The sequence below is a fragment of the Lepidochelys olivacea genome (genome assembly GCF_965140295.1).
Source record: "Lepidochelys olivacea isolate rLepOli2 genome assembly, chromosome: 22".
Classification (NCBI taxonomy): Eukaryota; Metazoa; Chordata; order Testudines; family Cheloniidae; genus Lepidochelys; species Lepidochelys olivacea.
The window spans coordinates 10,859,619-10,885,890 of record NC_140432.1 but is presented as its reverse complement, the minus strand read 5'-3'; the positions used below and the strand labels follow the sequence as shown (position 1 = coordinate 10,885,890).

At 55.1% G+C, this 26,272-nt stretch overlaps 1 protein-coding gene across 4 annotated transcripts in view; it reads left to right on the top strand.

The window, feature by feature from the left end:
- The window catches only part of LOC311511395 (opioid-binding protein/cell adhesion molecule homolog), a 705,875-nt gene that overhangs the window by 676,229 nt on the left and 3,374 nt on the right, over positions 1-26,272 (top strand). For 2 of the 4 annotated variants that reach the window (XM_084611957.1, XM_084611959.1), the window contains one exon: positions 473-2,088. The exons of the other annotated variants lie outside the window; for them this stretch is intronic. In XM_084611957.1, coding sequence (XP_084468083.1) covers positions 473-582 — 110 coding nt within the window. In that variant the 3' untranslated portion in view covers positions 583-2,088. Of the gene's footprint in view, positions 1-472; positions 2,089-26,272 lie in introns of those variants that run through there. 4 annotated transcript variants of the gene reach the window in all.

The following is a 26,272-nucleotide window of genomic DNA, read 5'->3' as shown; positions in this document are numbered from 1 at the left end:
CCTGGGGTTATCCCAGAATAACTATTCTCAAATAACTCCACGTGTGGACACTCTTATTCTGAAATAAGATTGCCTTGTTCCTGTGTAGCTTAATCCATTTTCAAATTGGATTAAGCTAAACCAGAACAAAGCTTGCTTATTCTGAAAGAAGTATGTCCACGCACAGAGTTATTCAGGAATAGCTATTGTGCTTTAAATTCACAGCCTCCCTTAATCTGAATTGTCTTTCAAATGTAGACAAGCAAATGTGAGTCGGGATGTATGGAGAGAGACGCTGTCATTTTTCCCGATGGTAACCACACTTCCTGTCTGTCCTGTGTAACCATGTCAGCGGCATGTGCATTATTATCAGTGTGTACTCACCTTTCTAATGATCATTCTTTCATCAACTGTCTGAAAACATGAACTATGTATTTTCTCCCCCTCCCCTTTCTGTTCTCTCTCTGTCTGTCTCCATCGTCCTCTGTTTTAGAAATAAGTGAACCCACAGCACTGGCAGGTTGGTACAGCATGTTCCTCCCTTCATTTGCTTGCAACACCCAGACGCCTTTGCCTCGTAGGCTTGTTACGAATGATGACTGACTCCTACATCAGCCCAAATGGGCAAGCATGCGTAGATTTAAGGCCAGCGATCTGTTCTAAGGAAGGATGGAAGGAAGGAAAAGACCAGGCACGGATTTTTCTTCTAAGCAGGAAGGAGCCAGTTTGTATAAATACACATTAGTCACAGCCGCCTTGGTCCCATCTTTGCAGAAATCAATCTGGCAAAGTGTATTCCAGTTTCACGGACCCATGCACGGCTTTGCAGTGCCGTTATTTTGGTCGGCCGTGATCGAATGAGACTCTAGTTGTTTTGTACAAAGCAGGGCAAACTGAGTTATACAAATGTAACAGGGGACATGACGTTCATTCGGATAATCAAAGGGTTTGGACAAATGACTATCAGTAAGTGCCAGCAGTCTGCAGCGTTCCTAAAATCCTGCAGAGAGAGGCTGCAGAGTTTATCTGATCGGCTTATGCTTTGAGGAGTTCCCTGCACATTTCAATTTCAGATCTCTGAGTGGGTGCAAATCCATTGATATCAGTGGGGCTGCACAGTTTACGCCAGGTCGGACGCTTATTTGCTTTCTACATTTAAACAACTCAAAACCCTCAGGGCACATAAACAGCAGAACCAATCTGAGGGCACCTCTGCCGCAAGATGGTTGAGGGTTTTGTCTGAAAGGTGACCTGCAAAGGAAAGCAAAGATTGGGTGTGTGCCCTTTTTTGGTTTCTTTATGATATATTTAAAAGGTGCTTGAGTTGTGGGGACATGGGAAGAAGTATGCACTTGCTTCATTTCTCCATTAGAAATGGAGGTCTTGTTTACACTATGTCCACTAGAGAACTTGGAGGATTTGGACATCCCCAATACCGAGGAACTGAAACCTGATTAATTACTATTGTTCTTGTTTTTATTATTAAACCTGTTGAACACAAATGTCCCACAAACAGAAGAAAAGTTCTCTCTGTTAATTATTCACTATTCCATCACCAAAGGCTGACAAAGCTTGGCAAACTTTTCTCTGAGACCCCAGCAAGTCTTCCAGTGAAAGCAGAGATGACCAGACTTCATATTTCTGCTACTTCTAATAGCTTCAAACAAACGAACATATGCTTGATGAATTAAATAAATATATAAGGCTGCCTTTGTACATCATAAAGACATCAGAAGGGGCACCCTCCTAATGTATATATTTTTCCCCTTCAGGACACAGTTAAAGGGACACTGTCAGTTTGCGAGAAGCCCAGATTTTTAATTCGGGGTAGACCAAATCTTTACAAAAAGCTATGATGAACAGAAATACGCCCATTATTGCCTCACTTCAGTTCTAATGCAAACAGCTTTATGGATTTTGTACAGGGGAGGTAGGGCTATTTGTAAGGTAAACCTTGCACCACTGAAGTGCTGAATGACCAGAAGAAAGCGAAGCCAAGGCAAAGCCTCCTTGCTAGGTATAATAGAGTCTGGTTTCATAGTTTCATTCTCAAACAAAGCGGCTAGGATGGAAATAAACGTCTTTGTTTTATGTAATCGAAGAGAGTGACTATACACAATTCTGTATATTATTAAAGTATATGATTTGTAATCAGTGGCTAGACACAGTTCCATTATCATTTCTCATTAACTCATTGTTACGGTTGGATTCCATTCTACCCCAGCTGTAGAAGTTAACTCAGCTATTTCTGTGCTGTGTAGTCCCTTCCCTCCTGCAGCTCTCCTTCACTTTTGCCTCCCGAGATATGAGGCTTGGGTCCAGGTTGCTGTGCACTAATCAACAGCTGCTGCTCTTCAGCACAGCATTCCCTGCTCGAGAGGGAGAACATGAAACAGGGTGGCAGACGTCCTGGATGGAAGGGCTTTGTAAAGACACACTGCTCTTGAGGAAAGAGTGCCAGCCGTTACAATGAGAGACACAATATTAACGTTCAGGGCTAGTTTTGGACACGGTTGGGCCCGGGCCGGGGGGAGGGGGGGGCACGTGCTTGAGGTCACCAATCAAATAAAGGCAATTGTCCCTGCTTTGTCCTTCGCTGGATGTGTTTCTCCCCCACAAAAACCACCCCGCAACGCAGTGTGACTGGACGGTTCTCCTTGCAGGCAGAGCAGAGAGGGAGCATTGAGCACAGGGGTACAGATAAGAGTAGACAGTCAGCCCACACATGGGGAGGGTATGGATGGAAGTGGGTTCTGACATGAGGACACCCAGGGTGTTTTGGGGGGAGGGTCCTCAGTGTACGGGGGCATGTATCAGAGCTAATGCAAGCACATGGGGGGGGGGCGTCAGGGATATAGCGGGGGCATGTTTCGAGGCTGCCTAGCCCCTATGAGGGCATATAAGGGCCACGGCGGGCGGAGGTGGAGGGGGGTCTCAAGGCTACGCGGGCCCCAGCATCTACCTGCTGGGGGCGTGGCGGGGGCGTGTCAGAGGCGTCTCAGGGTCGTGTCGTGGGTCAAGAATGCCTTTAACCTGGGGGTGTGAGGGGGCATGGCAGGAGCGTGTCAGGGTTGTGGTTCGCCGATGCCTTTAGTCTGAGGGCCTGGCGGGGGCGTGGCGGGGGCGTGTCAGGGGCGTGTCTGTCTACAAGCTATCTAACTTCTGGGGGTGTGGCGGGGGCGTGTCAGGGGCGTGTCGTTCGAGGATGCCTTCAGCCTGGGGGGCGTGTGAGGCTGGTGCTTTCATGCCTTCAGCCGGGGGGGCGTGTCAGGGGCATGGCGGGGAGCGTGTCAGGGGTGTGTCTGTCTACAGACCATTTAACTTCTGGGGGGTGTGGCGGGGGCGTGTCAGGGGCGTGTCTGTCTACAAGCTATCTAACTTCTGGGGGTGTGGCGGGGGCGTGTCAGGGGCGTGTCGTTGTTCGAGGATGCCTTCAGCCTGGGGGCATGTAAGGCTTGTGCTTTCATGCCTTCAGCCGGGGGGGGCGGCGTGTCAGGGGCATGGCGGGGGCGTGTCGGGGTGTGTCTGTCTACAGACCATTTAACTTCTGGGGGTGTGGCGGGGGCGTGTCAGGGGCGAGTCTGTCTACAGACCATCTAACTTCTGGGGGCGTGTCAGAGGCGTGTCAGGGGCGTGTCGTTGTTCGAGGATGCCTTTAGCCTGGGGGGCGTGTGAGGCTTGTGCTTTCATGCCTTCAGCCGGGGGGGGCGTGTCAGGGGCATGGCGGGGGCGTGTCAGGGGTGTGTCTGTCCATAAAGCATCTAACTTCTGGGGGTGTGGCGGGGGGGTGTCAGAGGCGTGTCAGGGTCGTGTCGTCGTTCAAGAATGCCTTTAACCTGGGGGTGTGATGGGGCATGGCAGGAGCGTGTCAGGGTTGTGGTTCGCCGATGCCTTTAGTCTGGGGGCCTGGCGGGGGCGTGGCGGGGGCGTGTCAGGGGCGTATCTGTCTACAAACCATCTAACTTCTGGGGGGTGTGGCGGGGGCATGTCAGAGGCGTGTCAGGGGCGTCGTTGTTCGAGGATGCCTTTAACCTGGGGGTGTGAGGGGGCATGGCAGGAGCGTGTCAGGGTTGTGGTTCGCCGATGCCTTTAGTCTGGGGGCCTGGCGGGGGCGTGGCGGGGGCGTGTGAGGGGTGTGTCTGTCTACAGACCATCTAACTTCTGGGGGTGTGGCGGGGGCGTGTCAGGGGTGTGTCGTCGTTGGAGGATGCCTTTAGCCTGGGGGGGCGTGTGAGGCTTGTGCTTTCATGCCTTCAGCCGGGGGGGGGCGTGTCAGGGGCATAGCGGGGGCGTGTCAGGGGTGTGTCTGTCCATGAAGCATCTACCTGCTGGGGGCGTGGCGGGGGCGTGTCAGAGGCGTGTCATGGTTCAAGAATGCCTTTAACCTGGGGGTGTGAGGGGGCATGGCAGGAGCGTCTCAGGGTTGTGGTTCTCCGATGCCTTTAGTCTGGGGGCCTGGCGGGGGCGTGGCGGGGGCGTGTGAGGGGCGTGTCTGTCTACAAACCATCTAACTTCTGGGGTTGTGGCGGGGGCGTGTCAGAGGTGTGTCAGGGGCGTGTCGTTCTTCGAGGATGCCTTTAACCTGGGGGTGTGAGGGGGCATGGCAGGAGCGTGTCAGGGTTGTGGTTCGCCGATGCCTTTAGTCTGGGGGCCTGGCGGGGGCGTGGCGGGGGCGTGTGAGGGGTGTGTCTGTCTACAGACCATCTAACTTCTGGGGGTGTGGCGGGGGCGTGTCAGGGGCGTGTCGTCGTTGGAGGATGCCTTTAGCCTGGGGGGGCGTGTGAGGCTTGTGCTTTCATGCCTTCAGCCGGGGGGGGGCGTGTCAGGGGCATAGCGGGGGCGTGTCAGGGGTGTGTCTGTCCATGAAGCATCTACCTGCTGGGGGCGTGGCGGGGGCGTGTCAGAGGCGTGTCATGGTTCAAGAATGCCTTTAACCTGGGGGTGTGAGGGGGCATGGCAGGAGCGTCTCAGGGTTGTGGTTCTCCGATGCCTTTAGTCTGGGGGCCTGGCGGGGGCGTGGCGGGGGCGTGTGAGGGGCGTGTCTGTCTACAAACCATCTAACTTCTGGGGGTGTGGCGGGGGCGTGTCAGAGGTGTGTCAGGGGCGTGTCGTTGTTCGAGGATGCCTTTAACCTGGGGGTGTGAGGGGGCATGGCAGGAGCGTGTCAGGGTTGTGGTTCGCCGATGCCTTTACTCTGGGGGCCTGGCGGGGGCGTGGCGGGGGCGTGTGAGGGGCGTGTCTGTCTACAAACCATCTAACTTCTGGGGGTGTGGCGGGGGCGTGTCAGAGGCGTGTCGTTGTTCGAGGATTCCTTTAGCCTGGGGTGGGGCATGTGAGGCTTGTGCTTTCATGCCTTCAGCCGGGGGGGCGTGTCAGGGGCATGGCGGGGGCGTGTCAGGGGTGTGTCTGTCCATGAAGCATCTTCCTGCTGGGGGCGTGGCGGGGGCGTGTCAGAGGTGTGTCAGGGTCGTGTCGTCGTTCAAGAATGCCTTTAACCTGGGGGTGTGAGGGGGCATGGCAGGAGCGTGTCAGGGTTGTGGTTCGCCGATGCCTTTAGTCTGGGGGCCTGGCGGGGGCGTGTCAGGGGCGTATCTGTCTACAAACCATCTAAATTCTGGGGGGTGTGGCGGGGGCGTGTCAGAGGCGTGTCAGGGGCGTGTCGTTGTTCGAGGATGCCTTTAACCTGGGGGTGTGAGGGGGCATGGCAGGAGCGTGTCAGGGTTGTGGTTCGCCGATGCCTTTAGTCTGGGGGCCTGGCGGGGGCGTGGCGGGGGCGTGTGAGGGGTGTGTCTGTCTACAGACCATCTAACTTCTGGGGGTGTGGCGGGGGCGTGTCAGAGGCGTGTCTGTCTACAGACCATCTAACTTCTGGGGGTGTGGCGGGGGCGTGTCAGAGGCGTGTCAGGGGCGTATCGTTGTTGGAGGATGCCTTTAGCCTGGGGGGGCGTGTGAGGCTTGTGCTTTCATGCCTTCAGCCGGGGGGGGCGTGTCAGGGGCATAGCGGGGGCGTGTCAGGGGTGTGTCTGTCCATGAAGCATCTACCTGCTGGGGGCGTGGCGGGGGCGTGTCAGAGGCGTGTCGTGGTTCAAGAATGCCTTTAACCTGGGGGTGTGAGGGGGCATGGCAGGAGCGTGTCAGGGTTGTGGTTCACCGATGCCTTTAGTCTGGGGGCCTGGCGGGGGCGTGTTGGGGGTGTGTCAGGGGCGTGTCTGTCTACAAAACATCTAACTTCTGGGGGTGTGGCGGGGGCGTGTCAGAGGTGTGTCGTTGTTCGAGGATTCCTTTAGCCTGGGGTGGGGCATGTGAGGCTTGTGCTTTCATGCCTTCAGCCGGGGGGGGCGTGTCAGGGGCATGGCGGGGGCGTGTCAGGGGTGTGTCTGTCCATGAAGCATCTTCCTGCTGGGGGCGTGGCGGGGGCGTGTCAGAGGCGTGTCAGGGTCGTGTCGTCGTTCAAGAATGCCTTTAACCTGGGGGTGTGAGGGGGCATGGCAGGAGCGTGTCAGGGTTGTGGTTCGCCGATGCCTTTAGTCTGGGGGCCTGGCGGGGGCGTGGCGGGGGCGTGTCAGGGGCGTGTCTGTCTACAAACCATCTCACTTCTGGGGGTGTGGCGGGGGCGTGTCAGGGGCGAGTCTGTCTACAGACCATCTAACTTCTGGGGGCGTGTCAGAGGCGTGTCGTTGTTCGAGGATGCCTTTAGCCTGGGGGGCGTGTGAGGCTTGTGCTTTCATGCCTTCAGCTGGGGGGGGCGTGTCAGGGGCATGGCGGGGGCGTGTCAGGGGTGTGTCTGTCCATAAAGCATCTAACTTCTGGGGGTGTGGCGGGGGCGTGTCAGAGGCGTGTCAGGGTCGTGTCGTCGTTCAAGAATGCCTTTAACCTGGGGATGTGACGGGGCATGGCAGGAGCGTGTCAGGGTTGTGGTTCGCCGATGCCTTTAGTCTGGGGGCCTGGCGGGGGCGTGGCGGGGGCGTGTCAGGGGCGTATCTGTCTACAAACCATCTAACTTCTGGGGGGTGTGGCGGGGGCGTGTCAGAGGCGTGTCAGGGGCGTGTCGTTGTTCGAGGATGCCTTTAACCTGGGGGTGTGAGGGGGCATGGCAGGAGCGTGTCAGGGTTGTGGTTCGCCGATGCCTTTAGTCTGGGGGCCTGGCGGGGGCGTGGCGGGGGCGTGTGAGGGGTGTGTCTGTCTACAGACCATCTAACTTCTGGGGGTGTGGCGGGGGCGTGTCAGGGGCGTGTCGTCGTTGGAGGATGCCTTTAGCCTGGGGGGGCGTGTGAGGCTTGTGCTTTCATGCCTTCAGCCGGGGGGGGGGCGTGTCAGGGGCATAGCGGGGGCGTGTCAGGGGTGTGTCTGTCCATGAAGCATCTACCTGCTGGGGGCGTGGCGGGGGCGTGTCAGAGGCGTGTCATGGTTCAAGAATGCCTTTAACCTGGGGGTGTGAGGGGGCATGGCAGGAGCGTCTCAGGGTTGTGGTTCTCCGATGCCTTTAGTCTGGGGGCCTGGCGGGGGCGTGGCGGGGGCGTGTGAGGGGCGTGTCTGTCTACAAACCATCTAACTTCTGGGGTTGTGGCGGGGGCGTGTCAGAGGTGTGTCAGGGGCGTGTCGTTGTTCGAGGATGCCTTTAACCTGGGGGTGTGAGGGGGCATGGCAGGAGCGTGTCAGGGTTGTGGTTCGCCGATGCCTTTAGTCTGGGGGCCTGGCGGGGGCGTGTGAGGGGCGTGTCTGTCTACAAACCATCTAACTTCTGGGGGTGTGGCGGGGGCGTGTCAGAGGCGTGTCGTTGTTCGAGGATTCCTTTAGCCTGGGATGGGGCATGTGAGGCTTGTGCTTTCATGCCTTCAGCCGGGGGGGCGTGTCAGGGGCATGGCGGGGGCGTGTCAGGGGTGTGTCTGTCCATGAAGCATCTTCCTGCTGGGGGCGTGGCGGGGGCGTGTCAGAGGTGTGTCAGGGTCGTGTCGTCGTTCAAGAATGCCTTTAACCTGGGGGTGTGAGGGGGCATGGCAGGAGCGTGTCAGGGTTGTGGTTCGCCGATGCCTTTAGTCTGGGGGCCTGGCGGGGGCGTGTCAGGGGCGTATCTGTCTACAAACCATCTAAATTCTGGGGGGTGTGGCGGGGGCGTGTCAGAGGCGTGTCAGGGGCGTGTCGTTGTTCGAGGATGCCTTTAACCTGGGGGTGTGAGGGGGCATGGCAGGAGCGTGTCAGGGTTGTGGTTCGCCGATGCCTTTAGTCTGGGGGCCTGGCGGGGGCGTGGCGGGGGCGTGTCTGTCTACAGACCATCTAACTTCTGGGGGTGTGGCGGGGGCGTGTCAGGGGCGTGTCTGTCTACAGACCATCTAACTTCTGGGGGTGTGGCGGGGGCGTGTCAGAGGCGTGTCAGGGGCGTATCGTTGTTGGAGGATGCCTTTAGCCTGGGGGGGCGTGTGAGGCTTGTGCTTTCATGCCTTCAGCCGGGGGGGGGCGTGTCAGGGGCATAGCGGGGGCGTGTCAGGGGTGTGTCTGTCCATGAAGCATCTACCTGCTGGGGGCGTGGCGGGGGCGTGTCAGAGGCGTGTCGTGGTTCAAGAATGCCTTTAACCTGGGGGTGTGAGGGGGCATGGCAGGAGCGTGTCAGGGTTGTGGTTCACCGATGCCTTTAGTCTGGGGGCCTGGCGGGGGCGTGTTGGGGGTGTGTCAGGGGCGTGTCTGTCTACAAAACATCTAACTTCTGGGGGTGTGGCGGGGGCGTGTCAGAGGTGTGTCGTTGTTCGAGGATTCCTTTAGCCTGGGGTGGGGCATGTGAGGCTTGTGCTTTCATGCCTTCAGCCGGGGGGGGCGTGTCAGGGGCATGGCGGGGGCGTGTCAGGGGTGTGTCTGTCCATGAAGCATCTTCCTGCTGGGGGCGTGGCGGGGGCGTGTCAGAGGCGTGTCAGGGTCGTGTCGTGGTTCAAGAATGCCTTTAACCTGGGGGTGTGAGGGGGCATGGCAGCAGCGTGTCAGGGTTGTGGTTCGCCGATGCCTTTAGTCTGGGGGCCTGGCGGGGGCGTGGCGGGGGCGTGTCAGGGGCGTGTCTGTCTACAAACCATCTCACTTCTGGGGGTGTGGCGGGGGCGTGTCAGGGGCGTGTCGTTGTTCGAGGATAAAATCCGCCTGGGGGCATGTAAGGCTTGTGCTTTCATGCCTTCAGCCGGGGTTGGGCCATGTCAGGGGCATGGCGGGGGCGTGTCAGGGGTGTGTCTGTCTACAGACCATCTAACTTCTGGGGGTGTGGCGGGGGCGTGTGAGGGGCGTGTCTGTCTACAGACCATCTAACTTCTGGAGGTGTGGCGGGGGCGTGTCAGGGGCGTGTCGTTGTTCGAGGATGCCTTTAGCCTGGGGGGGAGTGTGAGGCTTGTGCTTTCATGCCTTCAGCCGGGGGGGGCGTGTCAGGGGCGTGTCAGAGGCGTGCCAGGGTCGTGTCGTCGTTCAAGTATGCCTTTAACCTGGGGGTGTGACGGGGCATGGCAGGAGCGTGTCAGGGTTGTGGTTCGCCGATGCCTTTAGTCTGGGGGCCTGGCGGGGGCCTGGCGGGGGCGTGTGAGGGGCGTGTCTGTCTACAAACCATCTAACTTCTGGGGGTGTGGCGGGGGCGTGTCAGAGGTGTGTCAGGGGCGTGTCGTTGTTCGAGGATGCCTTTAACCTGGGGGTGTGAGGGGGCATGGCAGGAGCGTGTCAGGGTTGTGGTTCGCCGATGCCTTTAATCTGGGGGCCTGGCGGGGGCGTGGTGGGGGCGTGTGAGGGGCGTGTCTGTGTACAAACCATATAACTTCTGGGGGTGTGGCGGGGGCGTGTCAGGGGGGTGTCGTTGTTCGAGGATGCCTTTAGCCTGGGGGGCGTGTGAGGCTTGTGCTTTCATGCCTTCAGCCGGGGGGGGCGTGTCAGGGGCATGGCGGGGGCGTGTCAGGGGTGTGTCTGTCCATGAAGCATCTACCTGCTGGGGGCGTGGCGGGGGCGTGTCAGAGGCGTGTCGTGGTTCAAGAATGCCTTTAACCTGGGCGTGTGAGGGGGCATGGCAGGAGCGTGTGAGGGTTGTGGTTCGCCGATGCCTTTAGTCTGGGAGCCTGGCGGGGGCATGGCGGGGGCGTGTCAGGGGCGTGTCTGTCTACAGACCATCTAACTTCTGGGGGTGTGGCGGGGGCATGTCAGAGGCGTGTCAGGGGCGTGTCATTTTTCGAGGATGCCTTTAGTCTGGGGGGGGCGTGTGAGGCTTGTGCTTTCATGCCTTCAGCCGGGGGTGGACCATGTCAGGGGCATGGCGGGGGCGTGTCAGGGGCGTGTCTGTCTACAGACCATCTAACTTCTGGGGGTGTGGCGGGGGCGTGTCAGGGGCGTGTCTGTCTACAGACCATCTAACTTCTGGGGGTGTGGCGGGGGCGTGTCAGGGGCGTGTCGTTGTTCGAGGATGCCTTTAGCCTGGGGGGGCGTGTGAGGCTTGTGCTTTCATGCCTTCAGCCGGGGGGGGGCGTGTCTGGGGCATGGCGGGGGCGTGTCAGGGGTGTGGCTGTCCATGAAGCATCTACCTGCTGGGGGCGTGGCGGGGGCGTGTCAGAGGCGTGTCGTGGTTCAAGAATGCCTTTAACCTGGGGGTGTGAGGGGGCATGGCAGGAGCGTGTGAGGGTTGTGGTTCGCCGATGCCTTTAGTCTGGGGGCCTGGTGGGGGCTTGGCGGGGGCGTGTCAGGGGCGTGTCTGTCTACAAGCTATCTAACTTCTGGGGGTGTGGCGGGGGCGTGTCGTTGATCGAGGCTGCCTTCAGCCTGGGGGCGTGTAAGGCTTGTGCTTTCATGCCTTCAGCCGGGGGGGGTCGTGTCAGGGGCATGGCGGGGGCGTGTCAGGGGTGTGTCTGTCTACAGACCATCTAACCTCTGGGGGTGTGGCGGGGGCGTGTCAGGGGCGTGTCTGTCTACAGACCATCTAACTTCTGGGGGTGTGGCGGGGGCGTGTCAGGGGCGTGTCGTTGTTCGAGGATGCCTTTAGCCTGGGGGGTGTGTGTGAGGCTTGTGCTTTCATGCCTTCAGCCGGGGGGGGCGTGTCAGGGGCATGGCGGGGGCGTGTCAGGGGTGTGTCTGTCCATGAAGCATCTACCTGCTGGGGGCGTGGCGGGGGCGTGTCAGAGGCGTGTCAGGGTCGTGTCGTCGTTCAAGAATGCCTTTAACCTGGGGGTGTGACGGGGCATGGCAGGAGCGTGTCAGGGTTGTGGTTCGCCGATGCCTTTAGTCTGGGGGCCTGGCGGGGGCGTGGCGCGGGCGTGTCAGGGGTGTGTCTGTCTACAGACCATCTAACTTCTGGGGGTGTGGCGGGGGCGTGTCAGGGGCGTGTCTGTCTACAGACCATCTAACTTCTGGGGGAATGGCGGGGGCGTGTCAGAGGCTTGTCGGGGCGTGTCGTTGTTGGAGGATGCCTTTAGCCTGGGGGGGCGTGTGAGGCTTGTGCTTTCATGCCTTCAGCCGGGGGGGGCGTGTCAGGGGCATGGCGGGGGCGTGTCAGGGGTGTGTCTGTCCATGAAGCATCTACCTGCTGGGGGCGTGGCGGGGGCGTGTCAGAGGCGTGTCGTGGTTCAAGAATGCCTTTAACCTGGGGTGGGGCATGTGAGGCTTGTGCTTTCAGGCCTTCAGCCGGGGGGGGGCGTGTCAGGGGCATGGCGGGGGCGTGTCAGGGGTGTGTCTGTCCATGAAGCATCTTCCTGCTGGGGGCGTGGCGGGGGCGTGTCAGAGGCGTGTCAGGGTCGTGTCGTCGTTCAAGAATGCCTTTAACCTGGGGGTGTGAGGGGGCATGGCAGGAGCGTGTCAGGGTTGTGGTTCGCCGATGCCTTTAGTCTGGGGGCCTGGCGGGGGCGTGGCGGGAGCGTGTCAGGGGCGTTTCTGTCTACAAACCATCTCACTTCTGGGGGTGTGGTGGGGGCGTGTCAGGGGCGTGTCGTTTTTCGAGGATAAAATCAGCCTGGGGGCGTATAAGGCTTGTGCTTTCATGCCTTCAGCCGGGGTTGGGCCATGTCAGGGGCATGGCGGGGGCGTGTCAGGGGTGTGTCTGTCTACAGACCATCTAACTTCTGGGGGTGTGGCGGGGGCGTGTGAGGGGCGTGTCTGTCTACAGACCATCTAACTTCTGGAGGTGTGGCGGGGGCGTGTCAGGGGCGTGTCGTTGTTCGAGGATGCCTTTAGCCTGGGGGGGCGTGTGAGGCTTGTGCTTTCATGCCTTCAGCCGGGGGGGGGCGTGTCAGGGGCATGGTGGGGGCGTGTCAGGGGTGTGTCTGTCCATGAAGCATCTACCTGCTGGGGGCGTGGCGGGGGCGTGTCAGAGGCGTGTCGTAGTTCAAGAATGCCTTTAACCTGGGTCTGTGAGGGGGCATGGCAGGAGCGTGTGAGGGTTGTGGTTCGCCGATGCCTTTAGTCTGGGGGCGTGGCGGGGGCGTGTCTGTCTACAAGCTATCTAACTTCTGGGGGTGTGGCGGGGGCGTGTCAGGGGCGTGTCGTTGTTCGAGGATGCCTTCAGCCTGGGGGCGTGTAAGGCTTGTGCTTTCATGCCTTCAGCCGGGGGGGCGTGTCAGGGGCATGGCGGGGGCGTGTCAGGGGTGTGTCTGTCCATGAAGCACCTACCTGCTGGGGGCGTGGCGGGGGCGTGTCAGAGGCGTGTCAGGGTCGTGTCGTCGTTCAAGAATGCCTTTATCCTGGGGGTGTGACGGGGCATGGCAGGAGCGTGTCAGGGTTGTGGTTCGCCGATGCCTTTAGTCTGGGGGCGTGGCGGGGGCGTGGCGGGGGTGTGTCTGTCTACAGACCATCTAACTTCTGAGGGTGTGGCGGGGGCGTGTCAGGGGCGTGTCTGTGTACAGACCATCTAACTTCTGGGGGTGTGCCGGGGGCGTGTCAGAGACGTGTCAGGGGCGTGTCGTTTTTTGAGGATGCCTTTAGCCTGGGGGGGGCGTGTGAGGCTTGTGCTTTCATGCCTTCAGCCGGGGGGGGGCGTGTCAGGGGCATGGCGGGGGCGTGTCAGGGGTGTGTCTGTCCATGAAGCATCTACCTGCTGGAGGCGTGTCAGGGTCGTGTCGTCGTTCAAGAATGTCTTTAACCTGGGGGTGTGACGGGGCATGGCAGGAGCGTGTCAGGGTTGTGGTTCGCCGATGCCTTTAGTCTGGGGGCCTGGCGGGGGCGTGGCGGGGGCGTGTCAGGGGCGTGTCTGTCTACAAACCATCTAACTTCTGGGGGTGTGGCGGGGGCGTGTCAGAGGCGTGTCAGGGGCGTGTCGTTGTTCGAGGATGCCTTTAACCTGGGGGTGTGACGGGGCATGGCAGGAGCGTGTCAGGGTTGTGGTTCGCCGATGCCTTTAGTCTGGGGGCCTGGCGGGGGCGTGGCGGGGGCGTGTGAGGGGCGTGTCGTTGTTCGAGGATGCCTTTAGCCGGGGGGGCGTGTGAGGCTTGTGCTTTCATGCCTTCAGCCGGGGGGTGTGTGTCAGGGGCATGGCGGGGGCGTGTCAGGGGTGTGTCTGTCCATGAAGCATCTACCTGCTGGGGGCGTGGCGGGGGCGTGTCAGAGGCGTGTCGTGGTTCAAGAATGCCTTTACCCTGGGTGTGTGAGGGGGCATGGCAGGAGCGTGTCAGGGTTGTGGTTCGCCGATGCCTTTAGTCTGGGGGCCTGGCGGGGGCGTGGCGGGGGCGTGTCTGTCTAGAAGCTATCTAACTTCTGGGGGTGTGGCGGGGGCGTGTCGTTGTTCGAGGATGCCTTCAGCCTGGGGCGTGTAAGGCTTGTGCTTTCATGCCTTCAGCCGGGGGTGGGCCATGTCAGGGGCATGGCGGGGGCGTGTCAGGGGCGTGTCTGTCTACAGACCATCTAACTTCTGGGGGTGTGGCGGGGGCGTGTCAGGGGCGTGTCTGTCTACAGACCATCTAACTTCTGGGGGTGTGGCGGGGGCGTGTCAGGGGCGTGTCGTTGTTCGAGGATGCCTTTAGCCTGGGGGGGGCGTGTGAGGCTTGTGCTTTCATGCCTTCAGCCGGGGGGGGCGTGTCAGGGGCATGGCGGGGGCGTGTCAGGGGTGTGGCTGTCCATGAAGCATCTACCTGCTGGGGGCGTGGCGGGGGCGTGTCAGAGGCATGTCGTGGTTCAAGAATGCCTTTAACCTGGGGGTGTGAGGGGGCATGGCAGGAGCGTGTGAGGGTTGTGGTTCGCCGTTGCCTTTAGTCTGGGGGCCTGGCGGGGGCGTGTCAGGGGCGTGTCTGTCTACAAGCTATCTAACTTCTGGGGGTGTGGCGGGGGCGTGTCGTTGTTCGAGGCTGCCTTCAGCCTGGGGGCGTGTAAGGCTTGTGCTTTCATGCCTTCGGCCAGGGGGGGGGCGTGTCAGGGGCATGGCGGGGGCGTGTCAGGGGTGTGTCTGTCTACAGACCATCTAACTTCTGGGGGTGTGGCGGGGGCGTGTCAGAGGCGTGTCAGGGGCGTGTCGTTCGAGGATGCCTTTAGCCTGGGGGGCGTGTGAGGCTTGTGCTTTCATGCCTCCAGCGAGGGGTGGGCGTGTCAGAGGCATGGCGGGGGCGTGTCAGGGGTGTGTCTGTCCATGAAGCATCTTCCTGCTGGGGGCGTGGCGGGGGCGTGTCAGAGGCGTGTCAGGGTCGTGTCGTGGTTCAAGAATGCCTTTAACTTGGGGGTGTGAGGGGGCATGGCAGGAGCGTGTCAGGGTTGTGGTTCGCCGATGCCTTTAGTCTGGGGGCCTGGCGGGGGCGTGGCGGGGGCGTGTCTGTCTACAACCTATCTAACTTCTGGGGGTGTGGCAGGGGCGTGTCAGGGTCGTGTCGTTGTTCGAGGATGCCTTTCGCCTGGGGGCGTGTGAGTCTTGTGCTTTCATGCTTTCAACCTTGGGGGACGTGTCAGGGGCATGTCGGGGGCATGTCTGTCCATGAAGCATCTACCTGCTGGGGGAGTGTCACAGGCGTGTCAGGATCATGTTGTGGTTCAAGAATGCCTTTATTCTGGGAGGTGTGAGGGGGCACGGCAGGAGCGTGTCAGGGTTGTGGTTCGCCGATGCCTTTAGTCTGGGGGGTGTGGCGGGGGCGTTTCTGGGGCGTGTCTGTCTACAAACCATTTAACTTCTGGGGGTGTGGCAGGGGCGTGTCTGTCTACAAACCATCTAACTTCTGGGGGTGTGGCAGGGGTGTGTCGTTGTTCGAGGATGCCTTTAGGCTGGGGGCATGTGAGGCTTGATGCCTTTACCCTGGGGGGCATGGCGAGGGGCCTGCTTGGCTTGAGGTTCGAGGATGTTTCGAGGCTGCACTGAGCGAAGTCTCATTCTGAGGCTGAGCTGTTGTCAACCCTGGCCTGTCGTGACCAGTAGCCAGTACCTTTTGCATGCAGTGCCGTATCGCGCCTCTTTGCGCATAGTCTGGGCTAAGCCCCGACATCTCTGTGGTATTGAAACTGGACAGGGCCAGGCAGCGTAGTAGGATATGCTGGCATAGTGGCTTTCAGGGGGATAAAGAAAGGGTGAAAGTCTCACATTGTGATCTTAGTCTGGAGCAAGGTAACTTTTAATACATATTAGAGATCAGCCACTTTTGTCATAGAAGACAGCTGGCCCACCACCTCCGGCAGGGCCTCGGCAGCGTGAAGCACTGTAATGTCTCTTCCCTCGCGCAGAGTTTGCTACCTGGAATCCTACTTGCCTCTTCACCACCACCAGGGGCAAAGCAGGCTCTGCTGGCTTCAGGACTTAACTTTGATGGCAGAAGCGTTGCACGATGGGGAGTGGACAAGGAAGATGCTTTGAGATGAACTGTGGAAAGAACAAGGCATTAGGCTGATTTTCCTTTTACTGAAGGCTGGGGGCCAGAACTCTCATTCTGGCGCAGCAAAAGGGGAAAACCATTCCTTATCTTCCACCCCACACTCAGGTTAGAGGGGTGGTGGCCCAGTATTGTGGCAAGATGGCCCCACACCTCAGCAGCTGCCAGGCATCTTCCTCCTTCGGCCGACCTGCTCCAAAGGGAGCTCTGGCAGTCGGCCTGGGGGAAGAAGAGAGTGGCTGCAGAAGGGCAGATAATGCAGTAGCCACTGAGGCAGAGCAATCTGTACGAGGAAGACTTAGCCGGGAGACTGGGAGCCTGACCCCTTGTGCTTGTCCCCTCCCCTTCTCCCTGACTAGGTGGAACAATTGGACTCTGGGAGTGAGCTGGGAAGCTCTCCCTGAGCCCAGCTGGGGCTCTGAATTCCTGAGCCTGTGCAAGCAGAAGACTGGATTGGGCCCCAAACTGAAGGGAAGGGAGGAAGTGGCCCAGGAGAGGGATCTGCTGGAAGGGGAGGGCCTGGGTCCTCCTACCCTTCCCTCTTCCCCCTGGCCACCTGATAGATCCTGTAGGATTCCGGGGGCAGGCCATGAACTGTGCCTTGCCCCCCGGGACTCCCCTCACATTGCCTAGAAGAGCTGCCCCCAAACTCTGGAGCAGCCTGAGCACAGACTCCCCCTCCCTAGAACTTGCATAGAAAGAAAGGGATAGATCCTCTTTGCATTTCCTCCCCTGAGTGCTGCAGCTCACAAAGTTTTTGGGCCATTTACACCAGGGCGAGGGAAATGAAAACTTTCTCATTGGCTGGCATTCCCCACCCACTTAGCCCAGGGGAAAATGACGACCCGCGATCAATAGAGGCCTAGGGTCATAAAGCCAGGCTGCTACAAAGCGACATTTAAAAAATAAAATAAAATCCCATCTCGTAAACCTTTGCAGAAAAACGAGAGTCTAGAAAGTTGTGAATAAAGGCGCGAGAGCGACAGGAAAAACAGAGGAGGTTACTGAGCCCGGGCTAATCAGATTTCAGCAGCCAAGATAAAGGAGCAGGGGAGAACAGGAGATTGGGTAAAAATAACCAAGATGCAGCAGAATGAAGACTGCTGCAAACTGTGAGGAAGATCAAGTGGAACAGGCAACAGTATTCATCTGTCCTCTGAAAACCAGCAAGTGCCACTAGAAGCCGCAGCAGGAGAGCAAACAAAACAGAACCCCCATCTCTTGACCCAAAAGGAATATCCCCCCTGCCCCCCAAAGTAATACTGAAGCAGCGTCTGATCCATCTTACTGCATAAACTGGAGTGAGAAACGCTGCCAAGGGCAGATTATTCTTGACCAGAGGGGAAGGGGGTTAAAATAGAAATGCCACGAGACCCAGCACTGTGGAAGCTTCTGCTAACACCGCTGCAAAGGGTGGGGGGGGGGGCATCAGGTTGAAATATCAATTCATATTGTGTCTCCACTCAAGTCCAGCTCTTTGTGGAACGAAAGAAAATGACTTGAATAAAACCCACTAGCTTGAGTTAAACCCACTAGCTTGAGTTTTCCCTCCACACAAAGAAAAGTTAAGAGCTTTTCTGGGCTGGTCGGTTGTTTGTTTTCTGTGTCTTGTGTTGTGTTTGTACCTTTCAAACCCCTCAGGATTAAGGGAGATGAGACAAAGGCACAGCATCACACTAATTGCATTCAGAACCTGAAGAGCCCGGGGGGGGAAGCGGGGGGGGCCGGGAGGGGGAGAGAACACGGTGATTTTTTTTCCTTTACCATTTAAAAGCCAAAGACAACTGTAGTGAGCTGTGCCCCAGGCATGGCAGGAATGAGACACGCATATCATGCTCTGGGAAAGTTACTGTCATCACCTTTTTTGCAGGAAAGTAAGGCAGTAGCTTCTAACTCAGGGGAGGGCAGACTTTTTGGCCCAAGAGCCACATCTGGGTGGGGAAATTGCATGCAGGGCCATGAATGTAGGCTGGGGCAGGGGGTTGGGGTATGGGAGGGAGCGTGGGGTGCAGGAAGGGGCTCAGGGCAAGGGGTTAGGGTGCAGGGGGGTGCAGAGTGTGGGAGGGGGCTCAGGGCAGGGGGTTGGGGTGTGGGGTGCAGAAGGGGTGAGGGCTGGCTAAGGCTGGCTCCCTGGCTGCTCTGCTCTGGTACCACATCCCTACGGCCTCTGGGGAAGAGGTGTGGGAGCGCGGGACAGAGGGTTCCGCACCCTTCCCTTGCCTGCGGGTACCTCCCCCAAAGCTCCCATTGGCCCCAGTTCCCCCTTCCTGGCCAATGTGAAATGTGGGGGGCAGTGCCTGCAGGCGAGGGCAGCGCAGGGAGCCCTCTGTCCCTGCCCCCACAGGAACGTGATGCCATCCGCTTCCGGGAGTGGCACAGGGCCCGTGGCGCTACTGGGGGGCAATCCCGCGGGCCGGACCCAAAGCCCCGACAGGCTGGATCCAGCCTGTGGGCCATAGTTTGCCCACCCCTGTTCTAGCTGTAGGTTTTTGAGTGAGATCAGCTGAGCCAAAAGGAAGTACCCTCGTTACAATCCACTTTGAATGTCAGGGGGGCACAAGAGGGTTAAGGACTGTACAACACCATCTTCATTCATCTCTTTAAACTCCAACTTTTTGGTGCTAGCTAGAGATTGGTGTGAATCACAGCACGAGTCTGATCTCAAACTATGGGAAAGTATGGACCCACATCCAAACTTCATGACTCAGGGCTCTGTTGCGAGTCAAACTAACATCAAATGGAGGCCCCTCTAGCCCAGCGGTTCTCAAACTGTGAGTTGGTACCCCAATTTTAATGGGATCACCAAGTCTGGCATTTGACTTGCTGGGGCTCAGGGGAAGAGGTGTGAAAGAGGCTGAAGCCGAAACGCAAGGTGGCAGGCTCAGGCTTCGGCTTCAGCCCTAGGTGGCGGGGCTCACATTACAAGCCCCCAGACCAGGACTGAAGCCCTCAGGCTTTGGCTTTGCCCTCCCCCCAGACCCGGGGTGGCAGGGCAGGGGTGGTCACAGTCTTTGGTCCCCCCTTCCTGGGGTCGTGCAGTAATTTTTGTTATCAGAAGGGGTTCGGCGTGCAATGAAGTTTGAGAACCCCTGCCCTAGCCAATGGATATGAAGCCAACCTTTGCAAATCTTGCTTATCGCTATTATAAGCTCATGCCTTTACAGTGATTGCAGACACTCCCTGGACTTTGGGGGTGCTTTGGATTCCAACCTGACTCTAAAGGTTCTGGCTCATACGTAGCACTGAGCAAAACCAGTCCCTTTCTAAACACAGACTCTCAAACAGCTTCATCTGGTAAATTGGTGAGTCATATTGAAAGAGCCTTGAATGCAAACTGAAACGTGGGGGGGAAAACCACTTTCAATCAAAAACGGTTAAGCAAATTATTGTCAAGGGATTTCTTTTCCCCTCTGTAGCAAGAACTCTGAAGAGCCTTCCATTTCCTTCCCAAATACATTTTCACATCTCCGATTTCGTTACGGAGGAGTGGAGTGAATCAGTCCCTTCCTTTTTCTGGCTGACAGCAGCGCAATCAGTTACATTTTCTGAAACCTGCAAAATGTCAACATATTAGAAAAATATGCAGACATTTCACATTTCATTTCTGATGAGTGTTTCTCCCCCCTTTCCCGAATCATTGCCATCTGGTTATTAGTCCTCGCGTTCCGAGTTCTGACGCTGTCAATTCGACGTTTGCTAAAGTCAGCAGAGGCTTGGAGATTTTGCAGCTTGGCAGTGTCTCGGTCTTTATTGTGATGATCCCAAGGAAATTAGCTTTTCTGAGAGAGCATTACAAGGCTCCCAGTCACAGCACTATATCATGCACCAACTCTATGCAATTTTAAAATACAAAACAAAAACAAGCATCGACTGCACTTCCCCCCCTTCCCCCCAAATGATTTTAATTGCTCTACAAAGATCGTCTGGTAGATGCCTGGAAACACAGTACCACAGTCTGTTGTAATTAAGGAAAATAAAAGTTCTGTTTGAAATGAAACAATTTGGCGAGGCTGGTTTTGCACTGCGGAAAACAGGTTTGTGTTCCTGAAGAAGTAGAGAGACGCGTCAGCTAATTACATCCCCTCACTCCATTATTTGTCTTTTTTTTTGCCATTATGATGGTTGTTATTCCTTTGCCTTAGAATTAATGAGGTTAGGCTGTGCACATTGTTTTTATTTTCAGCTCAGATCACAGCCAAGTGTGAGAGATTTCAGTTAATGTGTAATTATAAATTAATGAGTCTTCTTTTCAAGGGGGAAAGGGCCCTTTTTCTCTTCTTGCGGTTATTTCTGACTGCACTGAGAAAAGGAGGAGCTGTTCCGATGGGAGTCTAACCTGGAATTCGGGGTTACAGCTGAATAAGAGATTGATGACTGAAATTTTGTCCCCCACATGGCAAACATCTTGTGAACTCAGCTGAAGTCCCACGTTTTCTGTCAACTTGGGACAAATCTGGAAAATGTGACCTTAGAATCATAGAGGTGGCTTTCAATTTGGGGATTCAAATCTGAACCTCCATGGGACTTCAGAGGGGTTTTGACCAAAGGCTTCGCTTTTGGCCCATCTGTAGTTACCAAGAGAGTGCAGGGTTGATCTTGAGATGTCCAGCCCAATAACAGCTACGAGACATGGATGTGCATTATTTCTGTCCTGGGTCCCAGACACCCTCTGTGTAGAAGGGTCCATACAAGGTTTCACTTAAGCTTTAAACCATGAGAGTTACGCAGTGCACAGGCCTCATGCAAGCCCTTGCAAAGGGGCGAATTTCTCCGTTAACATTTAGAGTCCAACAGCAAGGTTATAAGCCACCCAAGTTTGCTAAGGATGATCCAGGCAAGAGGTTCCCCCTCTCTCTGTAACTGGAGGCTGAGTATGTCCCGCTGCAATTTGGGCAGCTGGTGAACAACAGTGAACAGTTCCTGCTAATTTAAACAAGCATGGACAAATATTTCTTTTGGGTGCATTTACGATAAAAAAAAAGTCCTGCCAAGTGGCCACTGAAACCCTTGGTGCCATAAAGCCGAAGGGTACTCTCCAGAACACACTGACGCTGCTGCCGTATGCAGTTTATAGGCCACTGACTTCAATCAGTTAAACCAAATTAGAGAGAGAAGGATGAAAGCTGAGTTTGGAATGTAAACCCCCTCTGCCCAGTCGCTGCTCCACTGGGTGAGCGACCTGGGCACTCCCACTAATTTGAGAAAAACAAGTTCCTTGAACAGATGGCCTAGATTTCCTTCCATGCATGCAAGACAAATCCAAAGAGAGCGGACTGCACTTGTAGCATCAGCTGGTTATTAAACTCGCCCTTTGCCTGTCATAAAGTCATGTTCCACTCAGGCTCTCTTAGAATAATCGGCTCCTTTAAGAGGTTTGTCTTCCAGCATTGCTGCCAGCAGAAACCGCGATGGAGCACAGTCACGTTTGTCAACCTGTTTTCAGACTCATCTCCCGCTGAAAATTGTCTGTCTGGCTGAGTAATCCCTCTTCTCACCCCCTGCACACACACAAATTGACCTTACAAATTCCCAAACAGCTTTATGTCTTCTTTATGGGCCTTTCTCTGCAGGGCTCCTTATTTTTTTCCCCTGTAGTTATTTTTCTTTATGTCCTTCCCTGCTTTCTCTTTACTCTGTACACGTAGCCTTTATTGTGCCTTTGCCTTTTCAATTTTTTTTTTGTCCTTCACACCCCATTTTCCTGGTTTCACATGAGACCCTGGGGTATATACTGTACCTTCCCAAGGCTGAAGATCACAGGTGCAGAACATATGTTACTTTGTGCTGTGCAGGAATGATACATTTGACTTCTACCCAGTATGGCCTTTTCTACATATTGGAGAATTGTAGCATTCTGGGTAACTGCACTCATTCTAAAGGCGGCTTTGTACTGTTGACGTTCGCCCCACTTCAAACAAGTCTAAATAAGGTTTGCTCTTAGCTTGTGACATTACAGTGCTGGCATAGACAGGAAGCACCGGAAAACTAGCTAGCATGTGCCGATGATTCCTGACACGCTGCTGTGGGCAGGGCACTTGCACTGCTTAGCTGCACCGCTAGGTGTGAACCCGGGAAATAACGCAAGTGGAAGAGAACCGCTAGTTTATTATCTGTATTACAGTATCAGCTAGGAGTCCGAACTAATTAAATCAGGGCCCTGTTGTGCGAGGTGCTGTATAAACGCATAATAAGAGACAGTCCCTGCCCCAAAGAACTTACATTTTGATTTGAAAATTGGGACAAAGGGCAGGTGGGGAAACTGAGGCACAGAACAGTGAAGTGGCTTGCCTGAGGTCACAAAGTAGGTCAGCGGCAGAGCCAGGAATAGAACCTGACTCCTATTACAGTATCCTATCCGCTAGATCATGTTGCCTTTCCCCATTACATACTAGCAGCCCTAGCATTTCCATGACATTGTATCATTCCCCGGTGTAGACAAGGCCTGTCTCTCCCAGTTTAGGGCCTGATACTGTAGTGTTGACTGAAGTCACTGGGAATTTTGCCCACTGAGACAGGAGCAAGTTAAGCTCCTTCAAGGCAAACCTTAGTTTAAGGCTGTTTTCATTAGGGTAGCTAGCTCAACCTAATTCATTCAGATTAATGTAAGTAGGCCACTTTGGACCGACTATCTCTTTAGACATTTTTGTTGTGCCCATCACCATAGCGCCTGGGCAGCAATAACACTCTGCCCTCCTAGTGTGCCTTCCATCGGACAATCTCTATGTGCTTCATGCAGCTTAATGAGGCTCCCCTCCCCTCCCCCCAGCCTCAGGCCAACGAAGCAGGCCGAAAGTCATTCGGCCTTTTATTTGATCAATGCTTTAAGATCAATTGCTCCAGCTAGAATTACATTTAACAATATTTTGATGCTGCTCTTTGCGTTTCCCTTCAACACACCTGTGCACGTAGTGCATGGGAGCGGACGGAGTCCACGCAGAGCTCTGCGTGTCTGTGTATGGAAGAGGAGCGGCTTTGGGTTTCTCTTCCAGTTAGAGCCAGAGAGCTTGAGTTGAAAACATCATGGCGTGATTAACCGGGGCGGCGTTAGTTACAATTCCAGAATTGCTTAAAATGAAAAGACATCAAGGTACTCGGACTGAGCCCCTCTAAATTCGAAATGTGAATATTGTCTCCCCTGTGCTGTTGGCTTCCTTCTCCAGCTAGCCTAGAGAGGCAGAGTGGTTTAAGTAATCCAAGCAGGGCGCAGGGAGAAGTCACAATTCTTGGATAGAGCGGGCAAATTTTTTGGTTTACTAGCAATTGCAGGGAAGGGGATTGTTTAGGGCAACCCGAAAATAAAAGTTTTCAAAATTTTGGGTGATTAGACAAGTCAGAAAAAAAAAAAATCCGTCTGGGATTGGAACAAAACATTTTGGCTGGATTTCGAGTGATTTTTAATGTGCAGGTCAGTGCCTCAGTTGGCCCACCTAAAATAGGGATAATTCTTACTTTAGTCTGCCAGCCAGAGTAAAAGGATCTTATTAATGAGTCTGGGTAACCAATCAGCTAGAAAAAATTCATTACGATCACATATCAAAAAAATAATAAAATCTCAAAAGGGACATAACTCAAAGAAACATAGTCAAACTTTGACCAAAACTGACAGAAAGCTTCTAAATACAATTGCTAATGCAACTATATACTCAGCAGAGTACTATGTATGGACAGTTTGGGAAATATTTAGCCCCAGGTGGTATATTTTATGCATTTTCCTGTACTTTTTGCCTTCCGTGAAAGCAAAAGTCTGTAGTCACATGACAGCATGAGCTTGTTTGTACCAGGTAATACATCAAAACTTGTGTCATTATTTGTAGAATGGACTGATCTGAGAAAAAAAATTCTGTCTGCTATTTTATGAATATTGGCTACTGTCCTAGGATTCCTGCACCAGCAACTAATGTTAATACAGCATATACAATGATGAAATATTTTCAAGATATGTTCCATTCTCAGGTCCAAGACTGGACATATGTCATTTATGATGAAACAACCTATTGCAAAGCACAGTTGAGGGACCACCTTGAGGTGGGAGTCATGCACTGTGCACTGAATTTCATGGGCAATATAGGCAGGAATGCAGGAAAGTGGGTTTGAAAACATTCTTGTGGAAGCCAGTGTCTATGGTGCTTCAGTCATTAGCCATGCTCTAAGAGGGAAAGCATATAACCATGCCGTTAGAATCCACAACGTTATGAATGAAGCGATGAATTGCTTGAAATGGATGACAGCTGGCGGTTCCATGAACAACGGTGTTCTCCCAGAAGGTGAGAAGACACATATCTTGGAGAAAGGTCAATCGTACAGTGATGCATTTGAAGGATTAGAGAAGGCACAGAGAGGAAACAGAGCAGATGCACAGAATGCCCTGGCAGACTTAAGGAATAGCACCCAATCACCAGGTCATGGACACTTACGTTACCCCAGAAAAAAACTTCATAAGCATTTCTGTTCTGGGAAAATTATGTCATGGATTTCTCCCAACTACTAATGGATACTTAGCAGCCAAGAGAGATGATGACAAGTCCATGGAGCTAGAGACATTTGCAGAGATGATTCCACTGACTTCCAGTGTGGTCATGTGAACGATGCTAGACGGAGTTTTGTAAATGTATCAGAAACCAGACTTCTAGAGGAGGAGAAGCCAGCAATATATCGTGTCCTAGTTGTTTGTCAGCATACCCGACTGCCAAACCCTTCAGTGGTGGATGGCATGGCATGTCGGTTGATCAATCACTCAACAAGAATTGTGGGAAGCATCAGCATCTTTCCACAGAAGATAAGGCTCTGACCAAGTATTAACTGGCTGCAGGTTTTAAAGCAGCTGTAAGTGACCAACAAATGTGTGGAGTGCAGCCTTCAGCAACAGATCTCCACAAAGCAGCTATCACAAAGCGCATGGCTGCAGATGAAATGTCTGTCCAAGAATGACAAATCCTTTTAGCACTGAACCTGGAACAAGCCCAGACAACAGAAAGCCACTTGTGAACACCGTTGCCCCACCTGAAATTGCAGAAAGTTAGTGCATGATCAGAGACAATGGCACAAGAAATGAAGCAGTTCATACCCAGGAGGTTGCAAAGGGGTGAGGCAGAGGTCTTTGATCCCATAAAAAGGCACAATCTCAAATAATTTTGTAATCTCAACAAAACAATCGGAAAAAAGAAGAAGCAGACAGCATAAACAATAACTGCTGACTGTCAGATCTTCAGCAAGCTGTCCATTATTGCCCAGTCCAGAGATGTTGCTATCCAAGGTTTGAAGTATGTCCCATTTCCCCTCTGCCAGAACATGAGGCAGATCACAAGGACAAGGAACATGTAGATTCACGCATGTTCTTACACGTTGCTGATGCAAAGCAAACACTCGGCGTGAACAGGGCGCTTCTGTGGAGCTTGGAATCAGATGTTGCATTGATGTGCCCAAGTTATTGCTCTATTCTTGGGGCAGATGAATTCGATTTCAGAACCGGTGTTGGCCCAAAGAAGAGAGGCATTCCCATGCCCAGAGTAGCCGGGAATGGGCCCGTGTCTTATGCTGCCAAACATTCACGCTGTCAGTGGATGTGTGATGCTACTTCAGCTTTCAGAGGCAGGGGAAAAAAGAGATGACTGAAGACTGCAGCTGACCTCCAGAGAAGCGGACAGAGAAGGAATTTAGAGCTCCCTATCCCAAGCAGCAGGAGTGCAGGGGAAGAGGAGCTCCAGAAAGCCCCTCACACACCCAGATCCACAGAGCGACTTAGAAGTGACAACACCAGCAGTGCCATCCCTGCTTTTTAGATGCCTAGAAAAATAATTGGAACAAGGAGATTCCCAAAGCCTGAGTTGGGCACTTAGGCTCCCTCTTCAATGAAAGGGGAGAGACAGGTACCTAAGAACGGAATCCATAAAAGCCAGCAGGGAGCTGCCTGAGCTAGCCACTGGGAGACAGCGACGAGAGAGGCTCTGGCTTAGCCCTGCCTCATTTGGGGAGTTCAGCACCTATCTCTGCCTGAGATCCACTGCCAGGAACCCCCTCTCCTGGAGTCAGGTGACTTCAGTGCCCCAACCATTTCTTGTGAGATTGTGAGGTACCAGCCTTACACCCCGCAAAACAGCCGAGGGCAGAGAGGGAAAGAGTTGGAGGCCTCCGGTGTAACCTTTAGCCCAGTGGTTAGAGTCATCACCTGTGGTGTGAGGGATCCTGTCCCAGTTTCATCCTCTGTCTGATGAGGAGAAGGCCTTTAAAGAAAGGTCTCCTACACTCCCTGTCTACTCCAGGGGTTAGGATACTCACATGGGCTGAGGGAGATGCGGGTACAAATTCCCCCTCTGCCCGTTAAAAGCGGGTTCGAACAGGTATCTCCTGCAACCCAGGTTAACGCCCTAACCTTGGGGTTACCACGATGGGGGGCTCCCTCACTCTTGCCTGTTGAAGCTGGTCCACTTCAGTTATGTATTAATTGGCCCAAAAGGGACAAAGAAACAAGAGCCCTCTGAAGGCTCGTGGTTTGAGTACTCCCCGTGGGATGTGCTAGTTTG